Source organism: Trachemys scripta, chromosome 2, assembly GCF_013100865.1.
Source record: "Trachemys scripta elegans isolate TJP31775 chromosome 2, CAS_Tse_1.0, whole genome shotgun sequence".
In the NCBI taxonomy this organism is placed as follows: domain Eukaryota; kingdom Metazoa; phylum Chordata; order Testudines; family Emydidae; genus Trachemys; species Trachemys scripta.
The window spans coordinates 20177013-20189530 of record NC_048299.1 but is presented as its reverse complement, the minus strand read 5'-3'; the positions used below and the strand labels follow the sequence as shown (position 1 = coordinate 20189530).

At 43.7% G+C, this 12518-nt stretch overlaps 1 protein-coding gene across 1 annotated transcript in view; it reads left to right on the top strand.

Moving 5' to 3' along the window:
* Positions 1–12518, top strand: part of PTPRN2 (protein tyrosine phosphatase receptor type N2) — a 960120-nt gene that overhangs the window by 385303 nt on the left and 562299 nt on the right. The window contains exon 5 of the mRNA XM_034760012.1: positions 2377–2542. Within this exon, the coding sequence (XP_034615903.1) occupies positions 2377–2542 (166 nt within the window). The remainder of the gene's footprint in view (positions 1–2376; positions 2543–12518) is intronic.

Sequence of the window (12518 nt, the reverse complement as noted above, 5' to 3'; positions counted from 1 at the left end):
CCGGGGTCGCGGGGCCGGTCAGCCGGGCCCGCGGGGCCGGGAGCCGGTCCGGGGTCTCACCCGCGCCCGCGGGGCCGGGAGCCGGTCCGGGGTCATGGGGCCGGGGGGCCGGTCCAGGGTCGCGGGGCCGGGAGCCGGGGGGGGCGCCGGGCCGCCGGGGGCTGGCAGTGCTCGGCGGGCTGGGGGTGGTCGGCCGGGGGCCGGGACCAGCACCCCAGGGCCCGAGCCGACCCTGGCTGGAGCCGCTGAGGTCCAGCCTGGGCCACGCCTCCTCCCCCCACACTCCCCCTTACCTGCTTCAGGCTTCCCGCGAATCAAATGTTCGCGGGAAGCAGGGGAGGGGGCGGAGACTTTGGGGAGGGGGCGGAGTTGGGGCGGGGGCATGGGCGGGGCTGGGGGCGGGGCCAGGGCCCCGTGGAGTGTCCTCCATTTGGAGGCACAAAATATGGTAACCCTATGATTCCGTTCCAAGTCTGGCCTGCAAGGTCTCTTGGCTGGGGCATCTCCCTGTGCAGGGCCCACTGCCCAAGGACCCCCTCGCTCTCTCCAGCTGCTCACTGCACCCAGCTCCAGACTGCTCCAGCTCCAGCTTCACCACTCTGCCTCAGCTCCAGCTCCATCACTCTGTCTCAGCACTATTGCTGCTGCTCTGCCTCCAGCTCCCTGGGTTGCTTCTCTGGTCCCTCTGGCTCTGGTTGCTGCAGCTCTGCCCCCAGCACAGGTCTGCTCTCCGGGCTGCTTCTGTGACTCTGCTACCAGCACTGACCTGCTTCCTGGGCTGCTTTTCTGGCTCCGCTGGCTGGCACGGCTCTGCTCCCCAGCTCAGCTTGGGCCCCCGCTCTCTCCTTAGCTCGGCCCCACTCTGTCTGACCCAGCCTACATGGAGGAGGACGAGACCCCCCTGGCCTCCTGACTCCCTGATTAGCCTGCCCACCCTGTCAAACAGGTTGACCTGGAGCATTGGCCTCTCCCCATTGTTCCTGGGGACGGTCAGTCTCAGGGTCCTGATTTCCCATCGACCCTTCCCTTTTCTTTTGGTACTGGGAGCTAGCCAACCAAAACACCCCCACTGAGTTTTAGTAAGGGGACAACAGTCCCCTTACACATAGATACTGCTCACTGTAGACTGCAGCAGTGGTGCTGGAAGTAGGCGTGCTGGGGGTGCTGCCACACGCTCTGGATTGAAGTAGTAGTAACTAACGCCAAATGCATGGTTTCCATCATCAGCCCCCACTATAAAAATTGTTCCAGCACCCCTGAACTGCAGATGTTCAAAATGAAATCATGCATGCAGCTCTGAATGCAACGGGGCACCTTTGACTTGACTCCTTGACTGGGAAGGAAATGGTGGAATGTCCCAAAAGCCACTTGTAAAAATCAAAATTAGATGTCGCCCATAGAAATGCAAATCCAGGAATCTCCGTCTCCTTTCTTACATGAATGAAAGAGTTAACAATGTTGACATTTAAATTATCATTAGGCACTCAAGTTACCATCTCAATGAGATAGATGAGTGGAGTTGTTCACACCTCAGAGCTGTTATTCCAGACTTTCTGCAGACTCACAGACACCTCTAGAGCAGTTACACTTCGTCACATTTGAGAGTTTTGCCTTTGTGGGGTTTTTTTTGGCAGATGTAAGAGTTGGAGACTTAAGAAAAAAAAAAAAGAGAATGTGAAGAACATGAGAATAGCTTCAGAGACATACAGATATACCATACCATTGCATACTGACTCAATCTGAGCTCAGAGTCAAGCTAACTATATTCTATAAAAATAGGTAACCTATATATCACATAAGAATCCTGGTCACAGGTGCAGATCAGAAGAAACTCTCATTTCATCCCATAACCTCATTTAAGCCCTACTGGTTGGTTAGTGGACACTGCATGTCCTTTGCCAATGGCATCTGGGGATTTTGCAAGTTAGGTTTGGGACCCACCATTGGGGCTGAAAAGAAATGGATTCTGATGGTAGGTTTAATAACTTCTTTGAAGTTCTGTTGTAAGTACAGCTGTGTATCCCTTTAGGGTGCACTGTAATGTTGCCTCTTGTATTTACAAATATTTTTTCCCCTTTGGACAAAACTTTGTCCTGATTCAGGCTTTGTAGTTGATTTGCAATTAGATCATTAATTATAATTATTATTTTATTACCTTACCAGTGGAGTTATGTTTTCATTTTGCTGAAATATAGAAATTTTCCACATTTTCTAGTGTCATGTTTAAAACTTTGTAGGTATATTTTGTTAAGAACATTCACACAGAGCTGACTTCTATATCTTCAAATATAAAATGTAGTGACTTTTTTTTTCCCTCTGAGTTCAGTGTATATCATTTATGCTGGTAACATTCTTTTCCTTGGTTTTGATGTGCAGGACTTCAAAGCGGAATGCTGCTGATAATGAAAGGAATTATGAGCTGGAAAAGGATGTGGACTTGGCCAAGTCCCTTCAGCAATATCTGGCATACCTAGGTATTCTCTCGCAGTCTGCAGCTCCAAATTTATATCCAAGGATGAAGAATGACAAAGCTTCTGTCAAGGTTGTACCTTTAGATGCTTTCTGCATTTAATATTAATTCCTTCTTTCTCCTCTGCCCTCTCCCTTTACACCCTGCTACCAGCCTTTGTTGTTTGAGTTAAGACACATAGGAAACTGAATAAAAGTAGTCGCTCCAAAAAGGTGAGCTGGTTAAGAACCTACCTCTTATGTGCTGTATTGTTACAGGGTTTGCTTCCTGCATATTAATATGCCTCAACTGAAATGCAATGTAAAATCTAATGTAATAAACTCTCAGTAGATACATAAAAGCTGATGTATTTATCCACAGTGAAGAGACATGCTCTGTTTTTTGAAAACTGTCTCTCTGACAAGTTCATGCAATGCAATATGGTATTTTGAAGAAACTGGCAGATATTCTTGACCTCTTGGGTAATGTTTTGGCACCCTGTGATGTCTTAATGTGTTGGCTGTTTGTATGAATGCAACCTGGAGGCAGCAGGTGCACCGAAAAAAGATTCTTATGAGTTAGAGAGAGTCGGGCATGGAAGATAGACTTTACTGGTGATATGCTTGGTATCAAAACCAAACTGCCACAGCTGACAAACCTCTTCACCCCTCCCCCACCCCCCCATGGCCTGAAGAGCTAATGACTCAGATACATAGAACTAGCAAGACCATCTACAGTAGCATTTTCTGGTGATTCCCAACAGTGGTACAGGTAGTACCTGACTTTTTATTTAGCTGTCACATGTCTGAAATATTCTGGAGAGACAAAGTGGGTGAGGTTATAAATTGATGCTCCTACCACCCCAAACTGGAACACATATGGGATATTGTTAAACAGTTACAATCCATATTCAATGGGGACCACATTCTGAAAGAAATATTTTTCTGAACTTCCTTTTCTGGCTTTCAAACAACCCCCCAAGCTCATCAGAAGAAAGCTCCCTACAGACTAGGACACACCAGCTCAGAGTGGCACCAGAACAACAAATGCAAAATTCCTAGTCACATCTCCACTGCTATGATGCTCAACACCCCCCACAATACACCTTCAAGATTCATGTGTCCTATACATACTTAACACATGTGGTATGCCCCATTAACAACTATATGAGTGAAACTAGACAATCACTATGCTCTCGAATGAACTTTCACAGTGAACTCACACAAATGATAAAAGACAAAAACATCATATCACCTGTAGATGAACACTTTTCACAAAGCGAATCACTCTATATCTGACTCTCTGTTCTCATCTTCAAAGGAAACCTGCACAACACCTTCAAAAGACAAGTCTGGGAGCTTAAATTCATAAATTTGTAAGATACTAAAAATCATGGACTGAATAGAGACACTAGAGTTATGTTGAATTACAACAATCTATAACCCACTTAGCCCCCCTCCTGCTCCGCTGCCTTCCCATCCCCCTTCCTTTCCCCACCTTGAATGGTCCCTGGAAATATCTTACACTAAAAAATCCACCTTGTAGCTGTGACACAGAGTACATTTCCCAGAAATGAAGAAGAGCTCAGTGTAAGCTCAACAGCTTGTCTTTCTCACTAACAGAAGTTGGTCCAATAACACATCACTCACCTTGTCTCTCTCATGTCCTAACAATACGGCTACGACAACATTGAAGTATTATGGTCCGAAATCAGAACTATCTCAAATGTCACTGGAGTGAACAGCAGTAAGTTAGAATTTATGTGATATGACAACAGGTACTTATTTAGGGTTAGGGAAACTTCCAGGAAGCAGCAAAATAGGTATGGGAACTAATGAATGGGCCCACTCCCTTTGGTGCCTGAGCTCAGCTTTTTGAGTCCCCGGTTTTGAGTCTGAGGACATCGAGTGAGGATGTCATTCTTTGAAGCCTCTATCTTTCAGGGAAGTGGAAATTTGCCCCAAAGATATTTCAGTAGGGCTTTCATGCAAGTTCATAAATAATCCATATGTCTGAGATCTTCTGTAGGGAAGCCTGCCGTGATAACACCACCCACCAACATTATTGAGTGTTGCCATGGAGATAGGAACTTAGAAACCTGGGGGAGTGGGATAAAGAGCAGAAAATCTGGAAATGAAGCACATATAGAAACAAACTGTTGGATTTGTTCCACTGAGGAGCATTTTAAAACAACTGATCGTGACTCAGACTGCGTTATCTGCAATACAAAACAGAAGTAAAATACAGACAGCAAATAATGTCTCAAAAGCTACGGTCTCTTGGAGACCTTTCTCACCCCTAAAATTCAAAGGCAGTTGCTGATCTTTCAAAAAGTAATAAGTGAAACATTCCGTATTTATACAACGTATTCCTGTGTAAAAGGAGCAGTATTTAAATAAAATACAGGCCAGTGTGTTTAAGAATCTGCTAGACAGCTGACAAGCAATGTTACCTTTATGGTTTGAAAAGGAAAATAACTTTAAGAACTGCATTTAAAAAAGTCAAACCACTTACCAAATTGATTTTGCTCAATTTTGATCGCATACCACAATGGAAACTCCATGTCTTCATAATTTTCTCCAAATATTGATGAATTCTGAGCAGACATTAAATAATGTTATTCCCCTTTTCATCTTCTGTACTTTCTTTATTAAAAATGCAGGAAAACTAGAAGTTCCATATTCTACTTTCACTTAGAATTGCCACCTCTATTGCTAAATATAGGCTTCTCTCTGGCTTCTTCTTTCTGCCCCTTCCATCAAAACATGTCCTTTCCAGATGCCAGTTGGATCCCCAAAAGCTATTTACTGTCCTCTGCCATCCCATCCTGCCTGTAGTCTTGGCAGAGAGTACTATACTATGCCTGGCTACTTTGGCACTACCTCCCTCTCCTGGCTGTGGGGAGGTGTGGGTGAAGTTTGTAGGAACAGCATGTAGTATTATAAAACAAATGCTAACAGTAGGCCAAATAAGATAATGTAAAATTGGTTTCCTGAATGTGAAAAGACGGTCTAAGAGACAGTTCCTGAATATATTCTGATTGGCCCTCATAGCGTTCTGAAATTTAAAAAAAATGAATGCCTAAAATTAGGCTCCTAAATACTTATTTTGAGGATTTATGGTATGAAGCTAAGCTTTAGGAACCCAATTTTGAAAATCTTGGTCTGTAGTTTTCCTTCCATCCCCCAAATGTATTTATATTAAGCTGAATAAAGTGGTTGACTTGCATATTAATCAAGTTGCAACTCAGCAATTGTGTATGACATCATTCTAAAATGCACATATAACTAAATACCTCAGAGGCAGCTAAGCATTCCATGCTTTGCATTGTCAAATATCAGTGAGCTTGAGGTCACCTTACACACCACAGCAGCAGTAATAACCTTATTGATGCTTAAGTTGTGCGACACAACAAACTTTATCTGTAGTTTACTTTCAGTTACAGAACCCCCAGTGATTCTGATGCTTGGAGCAATATGAGTTCCTGGTGTCATGCCTTTTTTTTTATTAGCATTGTTTTAGACATTATCCATTGCAAGCTCAATAGGTGTATTTTGGCATTTGATAATCACCTCACCAGCGAGTAAACAGAAAGTCATTCACAAGGCTTGGGGAATTTCTTTCCCAGAGCTTACAGCTCTAGAGAACATTTCACTGTAGTTCTGTTGAAAAAGTTTATTCAGAAAATGAGCACTTGGTGGCATTTGTCCCTTAGGCATTAGCTGGCATTTTTTTCATCCAGCCCTAATGAGGGCTTTACCGTCTCACAAACTTCTGCACTGTCAATACTTGTGAATCCTTTCAATCAAATACTAGACTTAATTCACTCACTCACTCTCTGAAAAGGCATGGCTTTTAGGTAGCTGAAAATACAGAATCACAGAGGCTTCAAATTACAGATTTCCCCCCTAAATTGGAGCAAGACTCTTCCTTTCAGAGAAAACTGGACTTATTTACATCCTGCCTCTGCTGAAACCTAGGCAGGCAATTCATTTTGTTGGATTAGCATGCCCAGGACATATTTGATACTGAAGACATTTTGGTATTAAAGGAGGACATGTTTTGCTGTTCACAGTAGCCATGCTGGTATATTGTGGATATGTACTATGATAATCCTATAGCTGGGTCTCCTGGAAAACCTTGGAATGAAATCTTCAACAAATGTGACTGAGGGGAAGGAGCAAAGGCCACTGTGGCAAGGAGAGAAGCAGAAAAGTGCCAGACTACGGAGGCAAAGGGCCTCCAAGGAAAGAAAGGAAGAGAGGGGCATCTGTGGGTTCATGCCACTCTCTTGAGTGGGTGGAAAGTGGAGACAGTTGTGTCTCCATTTGCCATGCGGGGGAGCCTCTTTTATGCCTCTATGCAGGCATGGGAGCACTTTTTATAAGCTTCTGATACTAGAGAGATAGGGGCTATTTATATACCTGGTGGATAGATGTTTGCCTTAAAGAGGTAGATGTATTGGGAAAAAAAAGATGCTTTGTTTTCCATCTGGGAATGAGTCGAGAGGCTGTCACTTGCTGTTGAGCTCTTGTGCTGTATGTGCTTGCTGGGTCTGTGAGGCTCTCCTGTTGTTTCTCCTTGGGATGCTGGGGGATATGAGTGGGAACAGTTGGTCTTTTAGTCCTGTTTGGATATATGAGAGTTAGAGGGAACCTATACTGCTCCTTTAGTTCCTTGTTGGGGGCAGGAAATCCCTACTTTTCCTTTAGCTCCCTGGAGAATGTAATGAGAGGGAGGTTCCATTTCTCTTGCTCTGAAAGAAGCGGGTCTGGTCAGAGTGGATGGTGATGGAATAATTATGGGCTACTCCTGCAGTGGTGCTGCCTGTATTGTCTGGGCTCTATATTGGAATGTTTTTTGATACTAGAAATCTTAGGCCCTAATTTTAAGTTTAAAGGAGAATGTTTAGGATCCTTGTTTATGCCTGTCAAACAGATAAGAAAATTATAGAACTGAGCAGAAGCTAGAGGGGAAGGGGAATGGGTTAGATCAACTGTCATTAGATACTGGCGAGGGGAGTGGGTGTGATTGTGAACTATTGGTGGGAGCTCATTTTGCTAGAACCTTGAAGCTTCTGGAAGGTGGACTGGGCATCTGATAACTTGGTTATCAGTTTTCATTGCTGTATGTATTGTTTCTAACTATAGTAAATGGGAAAACAGACCATTGGTTCTGAAATCAGGTAATTAGCGATTACCAAACATGAGTGTATGAATTTATTGGAGTACAGCATTTGGTCAGCAGACTACAGCAACATAGGGCTATACAGTGCCTGCTAGAACTGAGCCCTCCTTCCTAGTATGGTTTCTTGAATGCTAGGTAGAGCACTTGCTCTGATGCTTACATGGAGTAGAAGAGAAAGGTTCCTTATGCTCTCTTTCCCCTTTAGTGCACCCGCCCTCAACAGATTATGTGCAGCTTAATTTTCCTAAATTGAAAACCAATTGCTGGATGCTTCTGTGAAACATTTAGTACTAATATCCCTGTCTTAGAAAATTTGAGTGCTTAAATAAACAGTCTAAAATATACTTTGAACCTATTCTTCTGAACAGCATTAATACTGATAGGGTAATAAAAGAGATCATGGGGCATGCAGTCACTACTCATTTTAAATCCAGAGTATTAACTCAAAAGAGCAGAGCCCTAATTGATGTAATATGTATCACTGTATCAGAGTCAGAATAGTCAGATACTGGTTTTGATATCCAACTACCTCTTGGTGTGCTGTTGTATATGACTGTTGCAAAATCAAAAACCCCTATGCAACATGAACTTTAAGTTCTGCTTTTAGCCGTCTGAGTATAAATGAGTAATTTGTAATGTAACCTCTACATAAAATAAATTCTTTCGTGAAAATATAAGGATTCAAATTACAGAAGATCTCCCCAAGGCTATACAGATTGTCTGTCAGTCTAAGGCTGGGTCTACACTACCCGCCTGAATCGGCGGGTAGAAATCGACTTCTCGGGGATCAATTTATCGCGTCCCGTCAGGACACGACAATCGATCCCCGAATCGACGCTCTTACTCCACCAGCGGAGGTGGGAGTAAGCGCCATCGATGGGAAGCTGCAGAGGTCGATTTTGCCGCCGTCCCTACAGTGGGGTAAGTCAGCTGCGATATGTCGAATTCAGCTACGCTATTCGCATAGCTGAATTTGCGTATCTTAAATCGACCCCCCCCCTGTAGTGTAGATGTAGCCTAAGATACTTATGTGGCCCCCTTTAGAGTGGTATCTGAATGTCTTATAGTCTTTATCGTCCCAACACTCTTTTGAGGTAGGGAAGTGCTATTATCCCCATTTTACAGAGGGAGTAATTGATTTGGCTCAAGTCACACAAGAAATCTGAGCTGGAGCAGGGACTTTAACCCAGCTCTCAAGTCCTAGGTAAGCACGCTAACCACAGGACCCTCCTTTTGTCTGCTGCTTTCACTTTTGCTTTAAGAAGGGGCAAATTTTGTAAGGGAGGATTGTACTTCAGCCACAGACCTGAGTACTTTCACTTCTGTCTGACTATGGATGTAACCCAAGTAGTTAGAGATGTAAATACAGAGTTTTTAGCACAAAAATGGGGCACAAAAAGCAAGGGGCCAATTGGTGCATTTTTAAATATTTTACCCTATAAGACTGAACATTATCTACTAAGGAAAAAACCCCTCCACCTACTGAGAATAAGAATCTATGGTTTCATTTAGGAGATTTCACAGCTCATCCATTTGTAAAATAGGAATGATAATTTACCCTACCTCACAGGGGTGAGGTGAGGATTATTTAAAGTACGTACTTTAGTGCTTTAAAGATAGAAAGTGCTATATAAATGGTATTATATATGCTAAGTATCAGCTAAAGGTCATCAGGCGATTGGGTCATGAGCAGTCTGGCATTCTTGGTGGAGTAGGAGTAAGGGCCAGCAGGCAGAGCAGAGCCAGGGCATGAACGCCAGAGCCCAGGGTTGAGGCAGAGTCAGAACCAGGAATTAGAGCTGCCTGTCGAGGCATTGCCTTGAGGTGGGGCAGGCAGGGGTAGGGCTGGGTTCCAACACAGGACTGGGACTGGGTTCAGGAAGACAGAGAATCAGCAGGCACATGCACTAAGCAAGGTACTGCTGGGGCTGGACATAAGAAGAGTCTCTCTGGCTTTCTCAGCCAGTCAGAAGGGGCGGTTGGTAAGTTGTGCTCACTAGGTGTCAGGAGACTAAGCTGGTGCAGCTGCAGCCATACTGCTGACACAGGGCACTTATACAAAATCCCAGGTAATTCATTTTCAATAATTTCCTGGACACTGCTCAGACTTAATGGTTTGCTTTCAAATCTCTACTATTCAGGTGGTCTATATATATGTGGCTGTTTGGCACCTCTCAGTCTTATGTCTTCTAATCTGCTAAACCCAAGTATTTGGAGTTTGGCTCAACAGGTATCCTCCTTGTAATGTGACACTGCTTTGCTGTGTTATGATGCAAGCATCACACATTGTGCTTCAGTGCTGAGGGCTGGCTGACTCACCATGACCAGTTCAGTAAATAGCAGATGGTGGAACTGGTGCAAATTTAAAAATGTCTTCCTCGTTTAGTGTTAGCTCATAGAAGACTCAGGTGGGAGTAGATAGAGTTGCCAGCAATTTTAACATTAGTCTGTTTTGCTTAATTGTGTGTGTTTGGGGGGAAGGTTGTTACTCAACACCATCATGTTTGGTTTTTGTGAAAAACTTATTGCAAACAATTTTGTGTAATTGATGGAGATTTTTAAAGTTAAGGATTGATTCTGTAAGATTCTGAGAACTCTGGCTTTGATCCAGCACAGTACTTAAGCATGCATTTAACTTTAAGCACATGAAGAGACCCATTGACTTCAGTTTAAAATGTCTATATTCCTCCAAGACTTGTTTATTATGGGTGCCTACAGTACATCAGCCTTTAGGTAATGAGTTAGCTCAGTGTACCAGTTTCACCATATCCTTACAGAAAAATTGTTTAAACACCATTCTCGGAAATCTTATACTTCCATAACACACTTATGACATGTGAGCAAACTCTTCTCAGGGAAGAGAACTGGTAAATCCTAATAAACCCATCAGCCCTGATTACGTAGATGCACAACTCCTACAGTTCAGATGGAGTTCGTTGTCAATTCTTTGGCTCACATCATCTGGTAAAACTAAGGTTTCTGTTTGCTATGGAAACAAAGACAAACTGCCACTTCCACTTCATGCATAAGTCATTCCATTAGAACCAATAATCAAGAACATTAGCCAATAGGAGGAAGAACTGGTAGAGAGACAGAGCTACAGACTAGCACTGGATAGAACTGGGAAAGCTAAAGACTAGGAAGTTCCATAACTGAGAGGGAAAGATGAACATCTAGGAGGGCCAGGGTGGTGGAGAGGACTTGGGAAGCTAACATGAGAACTGGGGCATCACCACAGAAGTCAAGAAGGGCTGCAAGCACTTTGGTCTTAAAACTCATAACACAACTGAAGTAAGAACGTGTACACAAAGGAAACCAAAGTACTAATCCACTCTTTGGGGGGGGGGGGGGGGGGAGAAACGGTTTAAAAATGAAAGAACATACAGTTCGCAATCAAATCTGTGCCAACTACATTTACAGCAGAGCAGATTACCAAATTATATGCAATCAGATGTCAGGCCTTTCTATTACACTGAAATTGCACAATCAGGATTTAGAGGCAAAGTCCTCACTAGTTCTGATCAAAAGAGACTCTGTGGAGCCATTTTGCTTGATCATCAGTAAGCTTTTGACACTAACTACAGGGTATTAATTAATATTCTTTTCTGATGTAGCTTTTAAATGGGTTCAAAGCTACAGGTCTCAGAAAGAAAGAAAAAGATATTTATGGAAGAATTACTAGTGAACCATTTGGCTGGCATTATGTGGGAGGCCAGACTAGATTATCAAAATGGTCCCTCACAGCCTTAAAATCTATGAATCTATATACAGATTGTGAGCATGGTGATCTGTCTTCCATCATGGCTGCACTACAACAGAGCTGCACTTTAGGTCCTTTGCTGGTTTATGTGTATATGAATGGTCTTTCCAGTACTGGAACTAAATGTGGTGGTTTCTTGTATGGTGTCATGTCACTGCTATATGTAAGCAAACCATTAGTGAGGATAGAAGATGTTTTAATTCATGTTTGCCCAAAGGACTAAATTCTGCTTATGGATGCTTTCGTTGACTTTAACTGTAATTATATATATGCATCCTGAGGCCTAATTTGGTCCAGGGGCTCTAAATGCCTCCTCAGTCAGCTTTCTCTTAACATGAAAGTATACCACACCATTCAGTACAATTTTTGTAAAACTCTCCTCCCACACGCTGATCTAGTAATTGTACTACACTTTTTATGGTCCTGTTAGGAAATGTAGGATTTACATAAGCATATGGTATTTCTGGCATAGTGCTTTTACATATGATGCAGGGGTGTGTAGTTCACTCAGGACTAAGTTTTGTTCTAACTGAAAGATGTACATCTATTTAAATAAATATGCTGAAGAAAAGCTTTAGCTTATTCTTCTGTTGATGGCTTTTGTAAAACTCTTATTTTCTCTCATTATTGCCCAAAGGGTTCTGGTTTGAATGTGTGTTTTATGTTGCAGTTTATTTTGCCACCTTATCAAATAGGCACTGTGACTTGGTGTTAAACTATTGTGATTAGCTATTGTGGCCCCACTGGAGACAATGGGTACTAAGGTAGGGTTATCATATTTCAACAATCAAAAAAGAGGACGGGAGGAGCCCCGCCCTAGCCCCGCCCCCGTCCTGTCCTAGCCCCGCCCCTGCCCCTTCCACTCCCTCCCACTTCCTGCCCCCTCAGAACCCCCAACCCTCCCCCCCACTCCTTGTCCCCTGACTGCCCCCCAGGACTCCACCCCCTCCCTAAGCCTCCCTGCCTCTTGTCCCCTGACTGCCCCCTCCTGAGACCTTCCCCACATCCTAACTGGCCCCCTAGGACCCTACCCCCTACCTGTCCCCTGACTGCCCCAACCCTTATTCACACCCCCACCCCCTGACAGCCCCCCCCCCAGAACTCCTGACCCATCTAAACCCC